Source organism: Mya arenaria, chromosome 8, assembly GCF_026914265.1.
Source record: "Mya arenaria isolate MELC-2E11 chromosome 8, ASM2691426v1".
NCBI lineage: Eukaryota > Metazoa > Mollusca > Bivalvia > Myida > Myidae > Mya > Mya arenaria.
Window position 1 is genome coordinate 74,285,241 of NC_069129.1, and position 20,031 is coordinate 74,305,271.

Consider the following 20,031-nt stretch of genomic DNA (forward strand, 5'->3'; position numbering starts at 1 on the left):
TAATAAAGTGAAAGTTGTGACAAAGGGATGTATTGTGAATAGGGCTATAGGCCACCTGCGGCCTCTGCTAAAAAACGGGAACTTCACGCCTGCAACTGCAGGGCTATAGGCCACCTGCGGCCTCTGCTAAAAAACGGGAACTTCACGCCTGCAACCGCAGGGCTATAGGCCACCTGCGGCCTGCGCTTAAAAACCGGGTACTTCACGCCTGCAACCGCAGGGCTATAGGCCACATGCGGCCTGCGCTAAAAAACGGGTACTTCACGCCTGCAACCGCAGGGCTATAGGCCACCTGCGGCCTAGGCTAAAAAACGGGTCCTTCACGCCTGCATGTGAACAAAATATGTGTGACAAAACTTGTGACAAAGAAAAAGGAAAAAGGATTAGAAGGAAAGCAGCAGAAAATGCTGATATCAAATAAAAAGGTTTATTCGAGATATGTAAGGAATAATATTTTGTGAATATTATTTGTTAAAAGGAATATTTTCTGCAAACTGTGGAAACACAAGTGTTTCGATTGTGTGTACGTGTTTTTCATATGCATTGAATTTATTAATGTGACATAATAATAAAGTGAAAGTTGTGACAAAGGGATGTATTGTGAATAGGGCTATAGGCCACCTGCGGCCTCTGCTATAAAACGGGTACTTCACGCCTGCAACCGCAGGGCTATAGGCCACCTGCGGCCTGCTCTTAAAAACCGGGTACTTCACGCCTGCAGCCGCAGGGCTATAAGCCACCTGCGGCCTCTGCTAAAAAACGGGTACTTCACGCCTGCAACCGCAGGGCTATAGGCCACATGCGGCCTGCGCTAAAGAACGGATTCTTCACGCCTGCAACCGCAGGGCTATAGGCCACCTGCGGCCTGCGCTAAAAAACGGGTACTTCACGCCTGCAACCGCAGGGCTATAGGCCACCTGCGGCCTCTGCTAAAAAACTGGAACTTTAGGCCTGCAACCGCAGGGCTATAGGCCACCTGCGGCCTGCGCTTAAAAACCAGGTACTTCACGCCTGCAACCGTAGGGCTATAGGCCACATACGGTCTGACAAAGAAAAAGGAAAAAGGATTAGAAGGAAAGCAGCAGAAAATGCTGATATTCAAATAAAAAGGTTTATTCGAGATATGTAAGGAATAATATTTTGTGAATATTATATGTTAAAGGAATATTTTCTGCAAACTGTGGAAACACAAGTGTTACGATTGTGTGTACGTGTTTTTCATATGCATCGAATTTATTAATGTGACATAATAATAAAGTGAAAGTTGTGACAAAGGGATGTATTGTGAATAGGGCTATAGGCCACATGCGGTCTGCGTTAAAAAAACGGGTACTTCACGCCTGCAACCGCAGGGCTATAGGCCACATGCGGCCTGCGCTAAAAAACGGGTACTTCACGCCTGCAACCGCAGGGCTATAGGACACCTGCGGCCTCGGCTAAAAAACCGGGTCCTTCACGCCTGCATGTGAACAAAATATGTGTGACAAAACTTGTGACAAAGAAAAGGAAAAAGGATTAGAAGGAAAGCAGCAGAAAATGCTGATATTCAAATAAAAAGGTTTATTCGAGATATGTAAGGAATAATATTTTGTGAATATTATATGTTAAAAGGAATATTTTCTGCAAACTGTGGAAACACAAGTGTTTCGATTGTGTGTACGTGTTTTTCATATGCATTGAATTTATTAATGTGACATAATAATAAAGTGAAAGTTGTGACAAAGGGATGTATTGTGAATAGGGCTATAGGCCACCTGCGGTCTGCGCTAAAAAACGGGTACTTCACGCCTGCAGCCGCAGGGCTATAGGCCACCTGCGGCCTCTGCTATAAAACGGGTAGTTCACGCCTGCAACCGCAGGGCTATAAGCCACCCGCGGCCTGCGCTTAAAAACCGGGTACTTCACGCCTGCAACCGCAGGGCTATAGGCCACCTGCGGCCTCTGCTAAAAAACGGGTACTTCACACCTGCAACCGCAGGGCTATAGGCCACATGCGGCCTGCGCTAAAGCACGGGTTCTTCACGCCTGCAACCGCAGGGCTATAGGCCACCTGCGGCCTGCGCTAAAAAACGGGTACTTCACGCCTGCAACCGCAGGGCTATAGGCCACCTGCGGCCTCTGCTAAAAAACGGGAACTTCACGCCTGCAACCGCAGGGCTATAGGCCACCTGCGGCCTGCGCTTAAAAACCGGGTACTTCACGCCTGCAACCGCAGGGCTATAGGCCACCTGCGGCCTCGGCTAAAAAAACGGGTCCTTCACGCCTGCATGTGAACAAAATATGTGTGACAAAACTTGTGACAAAGAAAAAGGAAAAATAATTAGAAGGAAAGCAGAAGAAAATGCTGATATTCAAATAAAAAGGTTTATTCGAGATATGTAAGGAATAATATTTTGTGAATATTATATGTTAAAAGGAATATTTTCTGAAAACTGTGGAAACACAAGTGTTTCGATTGTGTGTACGTGTTTTTCATATGCATTGAATTTATTAATGTGACATAATAATAAAGTGAAAGTTGTGACGAAGGGATGTATTGTGAATAGGGCTATAGGCCACCTGCGGTCTGCGTTAAAAAACGGGTACTTCACGCCTGCAACCTCAGGGCTACAGGCCACCTGCGGCCTCGGCTAAAAAACGGGTACTTCACGCCTGCAACCACAGGGCCATAGGCCACCTGCGACCTGCGCTAAAAAAACGGGTACTTCACGCCTGCAACCGCAGGGCTTTAGGCCACCTGCGGCCTCTGCTAAAAAACGGGTACTTCACGCCTGCAACCGCAGGGCTATCAGCCACATGCGGGATTTGCTAAAAACCGGGTACTTCACGCCTGCAACCGCAGGGCTATAGGCCACCTGCGGTCTGACAAAGAAAAAGGAAAAAGGATTAGAAGGAAAGCAGCAGAAAATGCTGATATTCAAATAAAAGGTTAATTCGAGATATGTAAGGAATAATATTTTGTGAATATTATTTGTTAAAAGGAATATTTTCTGAAAACTGTGGAAACACAAGTGTTTCGATTGTGTGTACGTGTTTTTCATATGCATTGAATTTATTAATGTGACATAATAATAAAGTGAAAGTTGTGACAAAGGGATGTATTGTTAATAGGGCTATAGGCCACCTGCGGTCTGCGCTAAAAAAACGGGTACTTCACGCCTGCAACCGCAGGGCTATAGGCCACCTGCGGCCTAGGCTAAAAAACGGGTCCTTCACACCTGCATGTGAACAAAATATGTGTGACAAAACTTGTGACAAAGAAAAAGGAAAAAGGATTAGAAGGAAAGCAGCAGAAAATGCTGATATTCAAATAAAAAGGTTTATTTGAGATATGTAAGGAATAATATTTTGTGAATATTATATGTTAAAAGGAATATTTTCTGCAAACTGTGGAAACACTAGTGTTACGATTGTGTGTACGTGTTTTTCATATGCATTGAATTTATTAATGTGACATAATAATAAAGTGAAAGTTGTGACAAAGGGATGTATTGTGAATAGGGCTATAGGCCACCTGCGGTCTGCGTTAAAAAACGGGTACTTCACGCCTGCAACCTCAGGGCTACAGGCCACCTGCGGCCTCTGCTAAAAAACGGGTACTTCACGCCTGCAACCGCAGGGCTATAGGCCACATGCGGCCTCTGCTAAAAAACGGGTACTTCACGCCTGCAACCGCAGGGCTACAGGCCACCTGCGGCCTCTGCTATAAAACGGGTACTTTACGCCTGCAACCGCAGGGCTATAGGCCACCTGCGGCCTGCGCTAAAAACGGGTACTTCACGCCTGCAACCGCAGGGCTACAGGCCACCTGCGGCCTCTGCTAAAAAACGGGTACTTCACGCCTGCAACCGCAGGGCTATAGGCCTCCTGCGGCCTGCGCTAAAAAAACGGGTACTTCACGCCTGCAACCGCAGGGCTATAAACCACCTGCGGCCACTGCTAAAAAACGGGTACTTCACGCCTGCAACCGCAGGGTTTTATGCTACATGCGGCCTCTGCTAAAAAAAAGGGTACTTCACGCCTGCAACCGCAGGGCTATAGGCCACCTGCGGTCTGCGCTAATAAACGGGTACTTCACGCCTGCAACCGCAGGGCTATAGGCCACCTGTGGCCTGCGCTAAAAATCGGGTACTTTACGCCTGCAACCGCAGGGCTATAGGTCATCTGCGGCCTGCGCTAAAAATGGGTAGTGTTGGGTAGGCCTCTTTGTCTGCTATATCCAATAGAGACAACAAAGTCAGAGCAAAATGAGTTGGATAGAAACTGTGACTCATCAAACTGTGACAAACAAAAGTGTGACACATCAAAGTGTGACATATCAAACTGTGACAAACAAAAATGTGACATGTCAAAATTTGAAACAAATATGTGACAAATCTCAGTGTGACAAACACGTATGTGAACAAAATATGTGTGACAAAACTTGTGACAAAGAAAAAGGAAAAAGGATTAGAAGGAAAGCAGCAGAAAATGCTGATTTCAAATAAAAAGGTTTATTCGAGATATGTATGGAATAATATTTTGTGAATATTATTTGTTAAAAGGAATATTTTCTGCAAACTGTGGAAACACAAGTGTTTCGATTGTGTTTGCGTGTTTTTCATATGCATTGAATTTATTAATGTGACATAATAATAAAGTGAAAGGGATGTATTGTGAATAGGGCTATAGGCCACCTGCGGTCTGCGCTTAAAAACCGGGTACTTCACGCCTGCAACCGCAGGGCTATAGGCCACCTGCGGCCTCTGCTAAAAAACGGGTACTTCACGCCTGCAACCGCAGGGCTATCAGCCACATGCGGCTTTGCCAAAGAACGGGTTCTTCACGCCTGCAACCGCAGGGCTATAGGCCACCTGCGGCCTGCGCTAAAAAAATAAATAATGTACATAACGATCTCTAAAATAGCGAGGCACACCGGAAACATATTCAATTTGTTAAAAATGCTGAATGTTATATCGGGGTACGATATTAATATTATGTTTGATAACGTTCACTGTTGGAATAGGAGATAGTTAAATGTTTGTTTTTTCCCAACCTATGACAATAACAAGAATGCCATTTCCTTCCAATCGAAAATATTTCAAAACTATCAAATAGAGTGTTTTCCCATAAATGCAAAAAAGTAACTTTATATGCAGTCGCAACAAACATAAACAGCTATTTACTTGTTGGCGACTTTGAGTTTACAAAATGTATAATTTAACAACATGGTTTAAAAATACCTTATTTCAAAACGAAAAATATAAAGTGCAGTTTATATATTAATCTTTCAACTCGACAGGTTTGAACTATTCATAAAGACATGGTATGAGCAAGCAGTTTCATGGAAATACTTAGTACACTTAAAGGCTGATTGAAATAATAATATATCTTAATTAAGACACATAATTTATGAATTATTATTTCACATTATCATTTAAGATGTCAAAAGGCAAAGCATTGAACTATTTAACAACAACAACAAGAACAACAACAACAGCAACGTTTAATGCATTCAGGTAATTATGCATAAAGCATACAAATAGTTTACGAGCAAACAGGTAAAATTTAGCAAAATAAATAATAATAAAATGTGAACAAAAAGATAAATGATCGTTAATCAGTAGTAGTGAACTATTTTGCAATTAAAGGTAAATCTAGAATGCTTGTATAAAATCTTTATTTATTTATTAGCAATTTGCTCGAATTTTTTTTAAACAAGTTATTCACCAAAGTCCGAATGTTTGTTAAACAGATGTTTGAAGGAGTAGTATTTATCCAATCGTGAATATCATAAGCTAATTCGTGTTTATGTATGTTCGTGTTTACTACTACAACTGGACAACTTGCTATGAATCAAAAGTATTATAAATTTTCGAATGACATTCCAACCGTGGATATATAGTGAATTAATGGCAGGAATATATGGTAGCTTGCAATAATTCTTATGATATAATTCATATGTAAACTGTCCATTTAGTGAAATTGAATAATGATGTCATGTGTGTTAAGTTCTGAGTTTATTTTGCAAACTTGTGAATATTTGTCCAGTAGCAATAGTATGGTTTAAGAAATTGTTAACGTATATATAGTTTATAGTTTTTCATTTGATATCTCATAACTATATCGATTATATTGTATCCTAGTTCAAATAAATGAATTTGTTTTGTTATAAAAAAATAAATAATAATAATATTTAAACTAACCACATTCCCCTTTTTTTCTCTTTGGAACTGCAATTACTCACAGTCCGTTTATTTCTTTAGACGAATACACAATCGTACAGCTATACATATAAATTGATACATAGAACTGTCATGAATATATACATCTTCAATATATTGTTAGATAATGTGTTTAATGTTGTTAATAAACTCATTCAGAAAACAAACATTCACATTTGTTTTCTTTAAGAACGTCTGTAAAGTAAGCAAATCATAAAATAAATGATTCAAAATAACAATGTGTTTTGCTCTCCTATCACTGATGAAGTATGTTTTATAAATACAGTAGCAGACTTGGCTCAATACAATATTGACGCAATTATATTCTTTTTGGTATATCTTATATCCTACCAAGATGTATTTTATATTGTTGAGATTTTTGTTTATACCACATTTTTTAAACACGGAATTTATGGTGTTCCAAAAAGTTGATAAAGTAGAACACTGTATAAAAAAATGTTCATAATCTTCTACTTCATGGCAATATATGCATAAAGGACATTCTCTCAATTTCCACGTGAATAAATTCAGGTTAGTTGCCACAAGATTATGTAACAGTTTAATTTTGAACTGTTTAACTTTATTGTCAACAATACATTTATGATTTATATAATACCATGAATTCCATTCTACTTTTTCTCGAAGACTGCGATTCCAGTAACCATGAATGGAAGGTTTTTCAAAAACTTGCCTAATAAAAAGCTGGTAAATTTCTTTATTTGTCATTTCGGTTAGAGGTTTATTTTGAATTTTTATTTCTAGCTTTGTGTTAACTCTAGTATTTAATGATTCATTTGATTTAACAATATTTTTCCAGCTAGCTGGTAAAGAATTTTTTAACGTATAAATTTCTGCCATCCAATTTGTTTTGTTTTTAAGTTTATTCAAAATTAAATGTGTTTCTATGTCACCGCTATTTGAAATTATGTCATTAATGAATATCAAATCTGAATCAATCCAGGTTTTGAAGAAGAGACTTTTATTATTACATTTTATGAATTTATTACCCCAGATTATTTCCTTCCTAATATTATAAAATGTGTTAGACATTTTGTCTTGATGAACAGACATTTGTGAAAAGTGGATCCATATTGACAGTAAGTCTTTATAAAAAAGGCTCAATTTGTTTGTAAGTGGTTGTAAGGACTTGATAGAGTCAATGTTCATGTAGAAAATTAGGAAGTTCTTGCCGAATTGGTCAAACATAAGAGATGGTATTGTTTTCCAGCTTGCGCTTGTTGTACTGATAAGGTTGGTTACCCATTTTATTTTCATGGCTTTAGAAAATAACATGAAATCTGGAATATCTAGACCACCTTCAAGCTTATTACCAATAACTGTCTTACGTTTGATTTTATCTTTTTTTCCGTTCCAGAAAAACTCGAAGATCATTGAATTAATTATCTTAGAAATATTATCGGGAGTTACAATATTTTGAGCTAAGTAAACAAGCTTGGGAAGAAGTAATGTTTTTATGACCGTTATTTTTCCAAAGTATGTAAGTTTTCGTTTACTCCAAGTGTTAATTAGCTGCTTACACTTTTCGATTTTGTCGGTCCAACTTAGGTTTACACATTCATTTTTATTATTTCCAAAGTAGACGCCAAGAGATTTAACATGTTTTGTAGTAAATTGTACACCATGTAACACAGTGACGGGTTGATTTTTCGATTTACCTATCCAGAGACCTAACGTTTTCATCTTGTTAAGTTTAAGACCCGAATGTTTTCCAAAGGTATCAATTATTTCTAAAACAATAGGTATTTCTATATGGTTTTTAAGAAATAAAGTAGTATCGTCTGCAAGTTGGGTATATTTAATGTTGTTTTCTTTTACTTTTATACCTTCATATGTTTCGCATTGTTTCAGTTTAATTGATAAAACTTCAACAACTATAATAAAAAGAAGAGCAGAAAGAGGGCAACCTTGTCGAACGCCACGTTGTAAATTAAATGAGTCTGATATCCATCCATTGTTTGCTATTTTGGACGTAATATTGCAATAAAGAGTCTTAACCCATCTTATAAACGAGTTCTTAAAGCCGAATTTTTTCAGTATGTCAACCATAAAAGGCCATTCTACTGTGTCAAAGGCTTTTTTGAAGTCTAAAAATAGAATCGCACCCTCTTTGTTATAAAGATCAGTATAATCTATGACGTCATCTATAAGTCGTATATTGAAACCTATATTTCTGTTCTTGATATAACCTTGCTGATCAAAACTTATAATCTTCGGTAGGACTAATTGCATGCGTTTTGCTAAAATCTTTGCCGCTAGTTTATAGTCGATATTTAAAAGGGATATTGGACGCCAATTTTCAAGGTTTTCGGGATCACCCTTTTTATACAATAGCGAAAAAACTCCTTGTTTTTGAGTAAAAGATAATTCGCCTTTTTCATAGCTTTCGTTAAAAGAATTAATGACAAGGTTTCCAATTATAGACCAAAAGGCTTTATAAAATTCAACTGTCAGACCATTAAGTCCAGGACTTTTATTCAGTTTCATTTCATTGAGCGCTGTTGTCGCTTTTTCGTGAGTTATTTTGCCTTCGCATTTATCAGATAAATTTGGTTCCAAAGTGGTAGGTATGTTAACATCGGTTATATATTGAGTATATTCCACGTTGTCTTTATATTTTGTGGTGTACAACTCCGTATAGAAATTAACTTCTGCATCTAATATTTGTTTTGTTTCAAAGACTCTGTCTCCATCAACAAGTATTGAATTAATAACTTTTCTGCTTTGACGTGATTTCTCTAGATTAAGAAAATATTTAGAATTTGTTTCGCCTTTCTCAATAAAGTCTATTTTTGAGCGTATTTGAGCACCGGTCGCCTTACTTTTATATATATCATTTATTTCTGATTCGATCATGTTAATTTGTATGCTAGTTTCTTCATGTGGTTCTTTATCGTTATCCTCGTACAATAGTTTAAGTTCTTTTTCTAATTTAGTCAGATGATTATGCTTTTGTCTTGAAAGACATTTACAAAATTGGATTGTTTGATTTCTAATTTCTATTTTACAAAATTCCCATTTTGCTTGAGGGTTAACATTCGATTGAATTTGCTGATTAAGAATATTTTTAATTTTGGCTTTGTATTCTTTGTTTTCGAGAAGAGAGTTATTGAATTTCCAATAGCCAGGACCACGTGTATTGGGTAGTTTAAATTTTAGTGAAATGGCCATGTGATCTGTTGTTTGTATTATTGCAGGTCTGATGTCTGTTGAAAATACTTGAGGAGTGAAGTTGTGGTCAATAAGCCAATAGTCAATTCTGCTTTTTTCTGTCTCATTCTTACGTCGCCAAGTAAACTGATATTTATTTGTATTGAGGACTTTCCAAATATCACACAATTTATGAGTTTTGATAAGGCGTGTTAAGTTCTTAACAGTTACAACCTCTGATTGTTGTGATTTGGTTATTCTGTCATTTATGTTTAACGTATCGTTATGATCGCCGCCGATTATTTTAATCCCTAAGCATTTCTCCGAAATAACATTTGATAAGGTTAAGTAAAAGTCGTTTCTTTCTTTTTTCTTGTTCGGCGAATACAGATTTACTAGTGTATATGTATTTTCAAGTATTTTAAGAATTAATAAGATGTATCTACCATTACAATCACAAATTTGGTCTAATATATTGCACTGGAGGTCATTTTTTATTAAAGTAGAACATCCTTTACTGTTTGATTCCCCGTAACTATGTACTAGTCTCCAATTATTAAACTCGTCCCTTATATGATGGTCTATATTGTCAGTAAAATGAGTTTCTTGTAAAAAGGCAACATCTGCCTTTTGATTATTAAGCCATTGAATTACACGTGCACGTTTATTTCTATCTCTTAAACCTTGAACGTTAAGCGATATAAAGTGAATTATATGATGTTGCATTTTAAAGCTAATTGATATTTAACAATTGATTACGTTGTTACTTATTTCTGACGTTTAGTAAGGATTCTGACGGATATCTAAATCATATCGTTGGTTAAGTCCTTTAGAGTAGCAACCTTAATACGAAAGGCGAAAGTTAAGAATTGCGAAAGGAACCATCATATTCAATGCCTAGTACACAGTTGAAAAATGAACTTCGAATGAAGTAAATTAAATGTGTATAGAAATGTGAATCTAGATTTCTGTCAAAAGATAAACAATTAGGTTTAACATCAATAGGATCGACATAGCAAAACCAGTCAGTATTTTGATATAAAAATATTGATATGTGCATTGCAATTCCTGAAATAAGACAAATATACAAAGTACAATTTGTTAAGAGGTATCGTTTCGTATCTAGATATCTATCAAAAGGTAAACAATTCGGTTTAACAGTAATATAGTCACAACAAAATATGTATAATGGTTTGTTTGTACAAAACAGAGTTTGGTATGAATGTATTGCAATATTTAGTATAAATAACAATGAACTTTGCATTCAGTGCTAAAAGGTTTTAAGTATCGTCAAATTTAATGTCAGTTAGAACAGTTGAAAAATCTAGGTTCAATATAGTACTTGCCACCTGAGTGAACAATCGGTACAGATATTGGACAAACGTAAGGCCAAACAAACAGCAACAACAAAACAAGACAAGTTCGTATAGTGCAATATATAAACTTGTTTCAATATTTTACATTATTTAAATTTACCTAAGCAAAATGCCTTATACATTTAAAAAATATCTTTATGCAATATTTTACATTGATATATATGGAATGCCCATATTCTTCATTTAATATAAATGTTTTGATATAGATGCATAATAAAGATAAACGCATGGATTTTTCATATTTTTTTCCTATGTACTAATATCTATACATATATAGGCATGTACTTATATACATATATATATACATACACGCACATACATACAAATATATATATACATATACATACGCATATATACAAATACATATACATATATATTTTTATATTAATTACTGTTACTGTTATGTGGTCTTTACTATTCTTTATGTCTGTTTTTATACAAAGAGACAAATGAACATCACATAATTTGTTATATATGATGAACATAACTTTTGTTAAAAAAACAAATATATATATATATATTTTAAAACACACTATTTTTTCTTCTTCTTGGTCTTCTTAGAGACTGCCTGATCGTGAATAACCTCCGTAGGAGTGGGGGGAGAACGTTCTGGAGCAAGTCCTTGTTTGCCTTTATTGGGGGTGTCATTCATGTTACTAGTATTTGACATCGTTACAAACTGTTCTATTTTCTGCTGACCTGCGCTCGGAGTTCTCGAGGAAGATGTTCTGTTTAGACTGGCTACCCGACGTTTAGCAGCTTGCTTTTTCGGAGAGCTCTGCTTTCGCGTTGGAGAGGAACATACTGTTGTTTCATCTGACGAAACTGATGATTCGTCTTCGGAACTTTCGCCGTCGGATTCGGTCGCTGATTCATATTGACACTCGTTTTGCTTATGTCCAGATTGATTGCATTTGGAGCAAACCCACTTATTGACACACTCTTTGAATTTGTGCCCTGTTTGAAGACATTTTGTGCACTTAAGCTCTAGCTGGCTGCCAGTCTTATTTTGGCCATAGTGGATGACCCGACCTACAAATTGGCCGAAATACATGAAATTTGGTAGGGGTTCCTTGAGGGAGGAGGCTTTTACTATGACTAACCTATCGCCTGTTTCACAATTTGTTAAACGGCCGTCAATTCGCAATTTTTCGCGGATAATTTGTATAACCTCAGCGTTACGCAGCGTTAGGCTTCTTGTAATGATTCCATCATCGGCAGACAGTGGAATGTTCTTTACTCGTACACGTACAGTGATTTCCCCGTCTAATCTACCCGGGTTTGTAGCTAGCTCGCGTAACTGTTTGCCCCTAAAGGGAACCCCATCTGCCATTAACTTCACCTTGTCATCTAAATTATCAAGATATATACGCCACATGTTGCAAATTCTCTGTAAACCTTTTATGTGGGTAGATTCAATCTTTGTTGCAATGGCTTTGAACAGTTCTGTATGACCGATCCATTCATGCTTCTCGGGTTTTCTCGAACCGAAAAGTTCATATTCCATCAGGAATACGAGCTGGACGCCATGTTTGTTTTGGTCAGTGACCTCTAAGTGATCAATATTATTTTCCATAATTTTGGTTCAAGAGAAATAAGATAGCGTTTAAACAACAGTACCTTTAAATCCCTAGATATATATAGTCCTCTTTATAACACTTTTAGCTCTTGATAGCTTGTTAATATGAGTAAATAAGAATAGTTATATCCTGACGAAGAAACACAACCTTGGTACATGTCGCTTACATCAATCCAACCACATTCCCCTTACTTTCTAATTATATTTGTTTTGTATAATGATAAACTCTAAACCTGCTGTGTAGCCGCCATTAACCCACATATTTATACCTGTGTTAACATATATATATTGCGTTTTCACATGCTTTTACTTAAATGTAAACTGTGATATAATAAAAGAATATTGAGTTGAGTTGAGTATAATTTTGAGAATACTAAATGAAAATGGTATTCCGATTCTATTTGGTTTTGACTGCAGTTTGTACAAGTTCTCTGTGTTCTTGGTTTATTGTTATATCTCCCCGTTTCTATATATAGTTTGTGAGAACTGGTTCTCAATTTTGTTACTGCTATTCTGTATGTTTTACATTTAATTCGGTCTAGATAATTTTCAAGTACAAAATTGTGTTTAAATAGACAGTATGTTTCAAGTTTTATTTAATTATTTAGTCTTGACTACCATTGCTTATAAATATCTGTTATTCTTTGAATAATTTTGTAGTGTTAATTTAAGTTGTTGTTTGGTTTACCTATATGTCATTCATTCCGCTTACATGTAAAATGCTTTTTATATGAAATGCCCAGTTGGCTTTATTTATCAATCCATTGTCCACTGTACTTTTAAGCATACTATACGATTTGAATAATAAAGAGTTTTAGTCACGTTTCAGTCATTTAGACGAGTATTTATTCAGAATGGTTTTCATTTGTATTTCCATTGGAAGTATCCGAAAATCTTCATTTATTGCGTCTATATTTGCTGATTTTTTACACATAAAAGTTTTCCGCAGTATTTGTTATGGATTAATTTGATGTCTTTACGTTCGTGATATCCAATTATTTCAGCGCCATAGTTTAAATTGATACCGCCAAATTTCGATTCTAAAAAAGAATATACCAGTGCATCACTGTGTCAAAATTCAAATAGCTATTGGCTTGAACACTGTCAATGTTTTTAATTTCGGAATAGATATACCCACCGTTGACCAAATGTTTATGTAATGGTTCCGCACGAGATGCTGTAAATTTGAGAGATCAACTGGTGATTTGACATCAAAACTGGCTGTCAGCCCTATGTGTGTCATGATCTCATTTACCTCGATTGACCAATTTCCATGAACACCTGTATTCGTTCATCACAAACATCTGGGCACACAGTCTGTTTCGGTCCTTAAGTACGAGCCTGTTCTAGCGGCGTAGCATGTTGATCCACCGGTGGTAAGGGGTTGGGATCCGTCCTGTGTCGCCAGTAAGCGCGGGAACTGGGGTGAATCTATGTACACCAAGGTCGTATCTCATCGCGCAATTGTGGTCTTTGCTTGAGGGTTAGAACTGCTTGAATCTCCATACTGAGCAACATAAATCCACGACCGGTACAACACAAGAATTCTACAACTTCTCATATGGTTTGAAGCCAAGGTCTTTCAGGTTATGCACTTTGTTGATAAAACTTTCTAGACCTCTACTGGGCCCTTATATGGAATTGATATATTTTGATATATTTTTCATTTTTTCAATATATATTGTTCTATATTGTTTAACGGATATAAAAAACAATAATAATGAAATAATTTTCCAAATATCTCTTTTTCACGTCCGCGAGGAGCAGAGCGCTGAAATTGATTAATTTATGAATTGTATGACTGAAAGTAATATATCTGTTTGTTGCATTGTCTAGTTGAATTTATTAAGGTAAGTTAATGAATGTATTACGGAACAATGCCAAATAAATAACTTTATTGTTATCTTTTTACCCCACCCTGTGGCGCAGCGCGCTGATATTTTAGGAATAAAAACATAAATTGCATAATTGCACGTAATCAAGTTGTTTGTCGGTTTATCTATTTGAAACTAACATGCTTAAAAATCATCCAAAATCAGAAAGCCGGAAACATTTTTGCTACGTTTGGTTTTGCATACTTTGATAAGATTTACCTTTTGCGTTTTATCTTTATTAAGGATTGTTGGGATAAGAGTGATGTTTGTGTACATAAACTGGTTTAAACCCCCAGTAAATTTACATTTTACTGTCTGTTCCAAGGCGGTACCTAACAATTCTTGATAAACATACCAAATATTTATATATATATTTAGTATTTATGCATTGTGCTGTTTGTAGAGTTTTGTGCTGTTCTATGTTTCTTGTTTGTGATTTTGTGTTTTATGTCTTTGGCGTTTGCCTATTGCCACTAAACCGGGTTTTTGTTTAAAATGTTTGCTACTGAGCATGTTTCTGTAGCTTTTTGCATAAATTTTGATACAACTAACGTTCGTGGAGACCTTGTCCTGCCTTGCTAAAATCAGCAAAAACTTATCGACGTTATCGAGGTCAACGTTAACGAAAACAATCTATTCATTTCGTTCTTTTTTAATCGGTAAATTGTGTTTTAAAAGTGTTATATTCTTTTCGGATAATCATATATACTACTGGTATCCTTACTGCATCGCAAATAAATTCGCTCTAAAAAGCTTGGGTTACCGTTAAAGGTATCTTATTTCCAACTCTTTCAATAACACTCAGATTGCATTGATGTTAACATTCAAATACCAAAGTGCTTAACTAAGTATTGAAAATAGTTTTTGAACGTTTATAATAATGCCGTTGTAAATATTAAATCGGCTGTTATCTTCCAGTCGTTTATTGTGTTAATATGAACGGATACAAACACTCACGAGCAGTTGGTAAATTTAACACACAAACTTTAATAACTGATACATGCAAACTGTTTCGAATAGTTTCTTTGGTGCTTGGTTATTATTTGACTTAAAACTAGTCACTATACGTTGCATACCTATAAAGTACGTTGGTTATTTCATCACAGACAGTATACATGGGTCAGGGCACCAACCTTCATGCATCTCAGCAGACTGACGACCTTAAACATGTGATGTTAATCTTTTAGCTCTTTCAGAGCGGCTTCATATTCACGGCCTTCGTGGCCGGCGCCATCTGTGTCGGTCATCTAGTCTTAATACGCCGGAAGTACTGCCCAAATACCACGACGCTGTTCGCAGTGGTGCTGTCTGGATTTTTGCATCTGATCGCGAGCGTGTGCATGTTGACAATTGCCGAAAATTACATGAAAAAACGCGTAAAACAGGGGCCTCCGAGCGTCGGCTCGCGCATGGATTACTCGATGACGGCGGCGATTGCAAACGGGGTAGTGCTCGAGTTTATCGTGCATAATGTTTATGTTCAGAACTTTAAATGGTCGATGTCTTCGTGTCTAGCATACGCAGGCACACTTGATTGCATCATCACAGGAAGTTTTTCCGTTATCAAGATTGTGCCGCAAAATAGCCCACTTCAAGTTGCACAACATTCGCTTGTGACGCTTGAGACGTATGGAAGTGGGAACTTGGACGTATTCTTTTCCGTGTGTCAGAAAAACGTTAGCGAGGAAAGATGGGCTATTCCGGCGGAATATTTAGTGATATACGTACCCGTCATGGTCACCGTGCTGGTTGCTCTTTACAGGAACAGGACAAAACAAACGGGTATGATAACTTGTATACATTATTTGAATTATCATTTTATTATTTATCTTGAATTAAAAATGTTGATAAGATCTATTCAATCTTACATCGTAGGCTCATACTCTCAGCTCGACATCACACTGCTTGAAAGAGACACAATGCAATCTACGCCATTTTAAAAATCAGAAATAGAGGGGCATGCCAACTTGTCGAAAAATCAAAAGTAAAAGCCTTACTTAGGTGGTTATTTCTGCAACATAGTGACTGAAAGTGTTCTTATCGACATGTTCCCCCATTGTTGACACATAAATAACAATTGGTTAGACTGTCTGGATGAAAATAGATGTTAACTTCCAAATACTGTATACATTGGTCACATTCCTGAGTCTCCTAATTATCACACCATGTTAGGCTGACTCCGTCACGTAGAGTTGGATCTCGAAATACTTATAAATCTAACTGAATGTCTTTCTGTTTTATTCTTTGCAGAAGTCACCATCACAGAGCTGAAGTTTCTCTCAAACAAGAAGTGCAACGTTTCAGTGTTTAACTGCAATTGTGTTAAATTGAACTCAGCCATGGTTGCCGTTCTTTTATACATTATTTTTGTCGTACTCATAGTACGGCCAGGATACATTCTGTATGCGCACGCAACTTCGGGTTACTTCTGGGACATATTGCCAAGTTTATTACAGACAGTAATTTTCACTTTTATTTGCTCAGAATATATTCATAAGGTCCTTATTCGATCACAATATTGGAATAATGAGGTGAAATCAAACGGCTATTGTGACTGTAAACATAAGAGCAAGCCTCCTATGCAGGTTTGATAAGCTGTAAATTTCTGTGGACAGGTTATTTGGAGAAGTGTTGTTTAAAGGTAAAGACGCATTTCCTTCGAATGGGAAATCCATCGTTATGTTTCCATAAAACTGTGAAACTATGCTCAAATATGTTTGAAGCGCTAATTAGCACAAAAAGGTATCATATTGACGGAGTTAAACTCGAAATATTGTCAAATATTTACGCTTGGTGTCATCTTCGTTCATTTTATCAAAACGATACTTATGGCCAGAAACAACATGTTAAGATGGAACTTGGGACACAATTATATTAAGTGTGTCGGAAACCTTATGCGTAGCCTTAAATACATAAACCTGAGCTCTTCGATGCGGACAGAAAAACATGCTGTGACAAGCAAACGAGTTGTTAATGTTTGAACATGATATTTGCATGCAAAATAAGTTGTTTATATATATTTTAATGATATATACGTCTCGTGATTAGTAAGTAAAGAAGGCTGTGATAATTGAATAATATCCAATTGAAATAATGTTTAATTGTCGTAATTTTTTATGTGTACATTTGAATTTGTAGTTAAGCATACTGTCACTGTATGTAGATAAACTATTATTACAACGATCGTGCATGCATATTTTGAATCATGTTTATGCGTTATTCATATTATGTATATGTGTTGAGTCTATTCTATTCCCTTATATGTATCGTTTTAGAAAAATGTTTGAGGTAAATCGCATTAAGATTCTATGTTCATAGTTTTTAGGCTATTGTCCACTACATAATTTCCCTATAGAAAAGTGTTCTATAGTTAATTGACCGATTTGCACGCGAAATAACACTGATTTCTAATGTTACTAGACCGTCAACTCCTTATAGGGGATGACAGTCTATCATGTGTACCAAACATTAAACGGAATTAAAACAATCCTTAAAATTGGCAGAACACAGACACTATGTACTGAATATAGTAAAACCAAAAAGCAAAAGACAACTACTGGCACGGTAAGTATTTTAGACACGACACTGTACTATCAGACAATTTGAAAAAAACAACTGTTCTTGAGTACATTTTCGGTTTGCATTTTTAAGGGAGCTCTGAACTACCGCACGTATTTATTGTGCATATATCATTGACTAGACTATTTAATTGCAGTATAAGGTCCTTTTCCTTTTAAGATTGGACATGATTTGATCGTTCGTAAAATTGAAATAAATCCATGCGTTATATATAGTTTTCTTTGGTAATGTTTGCACACATCGTGTGTAGAATCTCATTTACACAAGTATCATTTTCTGACGCTGAATAGTCTACTACTCACTTGGCAAATGTTAATAATATATGTATACCATTAAAGGTTGTCAGTATTCGCAATCAGCACAACCAAAAGGTTTCATAACGACATTGCAATTTACCCGGTGAAATATTAACAGCAAACATAGAAGCAAAGCTCATGCGTTATGTCCAGAACTGGCAGAATACGCAACCACATCAACCATCTCGCTAGAACTTCACAGAGACGCATATCAAAACCATGCTGTGAAAACTCATGAAATGCCTTTATTAAAAATACTTTGAGTAAACAATAAAGACTTTTGCTTTATTAGTGCTATTATTATATTTGTTATATCATGAAACGAATTCGTAGTTATGTCGCAGGTCTGTTGATATGAAGGAGTTACTCATAAATAACACAGGAGTACCGCAAGCGTAGCTTGCACCTTAAATGGAAATTTTCGCCGAAATTAGTTTCATTCTTACCATACTATACTTCCTATTTCACTTGTTCTAACTTTGGTATTGACCTAGATACGTTAAATGTTCAATTTTGAAACATTGTTTCGCCTTTTCTGTATTTTTCTACATATTTCGTTCTACAATCTTGTTTTTTTCCCCACCCATTTACCTTATTACACAAATGTGTAGAGATACATTAATATTTTGACTGCAGTTGTAAACAAGAACTAGTTAAGGTCTAGTTAAGAGAATGCATCTTATATGTTATAAATATAAAATAGAATTCTAAGTTCAATATTCAATTATAAATAAAGTCGTTTCAGATAACGACACATCTGTAAGTTCAACCCATCCTGCGACTGTTTCAGCTCTCAATACTTCTACAATAATGTTGGTCGTCTCATCACTTAAGATTTTAAATCTGAAGAAAAATTATTTACTGAGGAAACTTTACAACCACAGTCCTTAATACCGAAATGATCAAAAGAGGGTCTGTGTTTTTCAATTTTCTTTGCAATCTTATCTTTGTAGTTTTTACTGTATTTTTAAAACATATTAGTCAATTCATCAAGTAAATCAACAGGACAATTGCGTACAAGTTACAACATTGAAATGTTTATTTGATATTTTCATTCCACACATTGGAGTGGAAATATCAACATGAGGAAGTATTGTTTAAATCAAGGGTAGTTATTTTCCCCTTGATGAAACCTAAACTCATCACTTTTGGACAAGTAAATGTTGCAAAAATGTTGCCCAAAAAATAATTTAATACGTAAAAAAATCCTTCTTTTCATACGTGTTCTTCAACTTGTTTCAATCAAAAATGGAATGAAGATTTACGAGAATCATGAAAGACGTTGACATATATCCTATTTGCAAATTTTGACTATCAGTCATATTTAGACATCACACAAACCAATAAATTAACAACAGCATTAACACGACTAAGATTAGCTTCACATAGAGTAGAGATAGTAAAGGGCAGATGGCATACACCCCACTCAACAACAAGAAATGAACGAGAATGCCAAATTTTGTAATACACTTGAAACTGAATACCACTTTTTTCTGAGAATGTCCATGATACAATAAATTAAGACTTTTATACACTATGCGATATTTTGGACTCAATACAAACATCCAAAATTTCATCGAACGTACAATGTGATTCATTTTGAAAGTTGTTATACTGAAAATGTTTATATATTGTACATGTTTATATTAAATGTAACTCATGGACTGTAAGCTTATAGTTAATATAAGTCTATTTTTTCTTCTGCACAAGGTTCGATTTTAGGCAAGTTGTGGTGCATATGAATGGGATGTAGTACCAGTAGGTCGTTGGGGTGCTCGTGCATTATATTCTAGTTCTTTAATTAAGTTTTATTTTAAATAAATTACCAGACTCCTGTTGTCAACTGTGTATTAATTCAATGCGCATTACAAATACTAGTTAGGTCCAAATGTAAAATGTGTGTTTATTACAGATCAAAGCAGCTGATATAAATAATTAGATGATATGAAAACTACA

At 35.9% G+C, this 20,031-nt stretch overlaps 1 protein-coding gene across 1 annotated transcript; it reads left to right on the plus strand.

Moving 5' to 3' along the window:
- Nucleotides 1-15,135: 15,135 nt before the first annotated feature.
- LOC128244560 (uncharacterized) lies at nt 15,136-20,031 on the plus strand. Its single transcript, XM_052962556.1, has 3 exons — nt 15,136-15,162; nt 15,388-15,982; nt 16,451-20,031. Exons 1-3 carry the CDS (start codon nt 15,136-15,138, stop codon nt 16,789-16,791), a joined length of 963 nt encoding a protein of 320 aa, XP_052818516.1. The 3' UTR covers nt 16,792-20,031.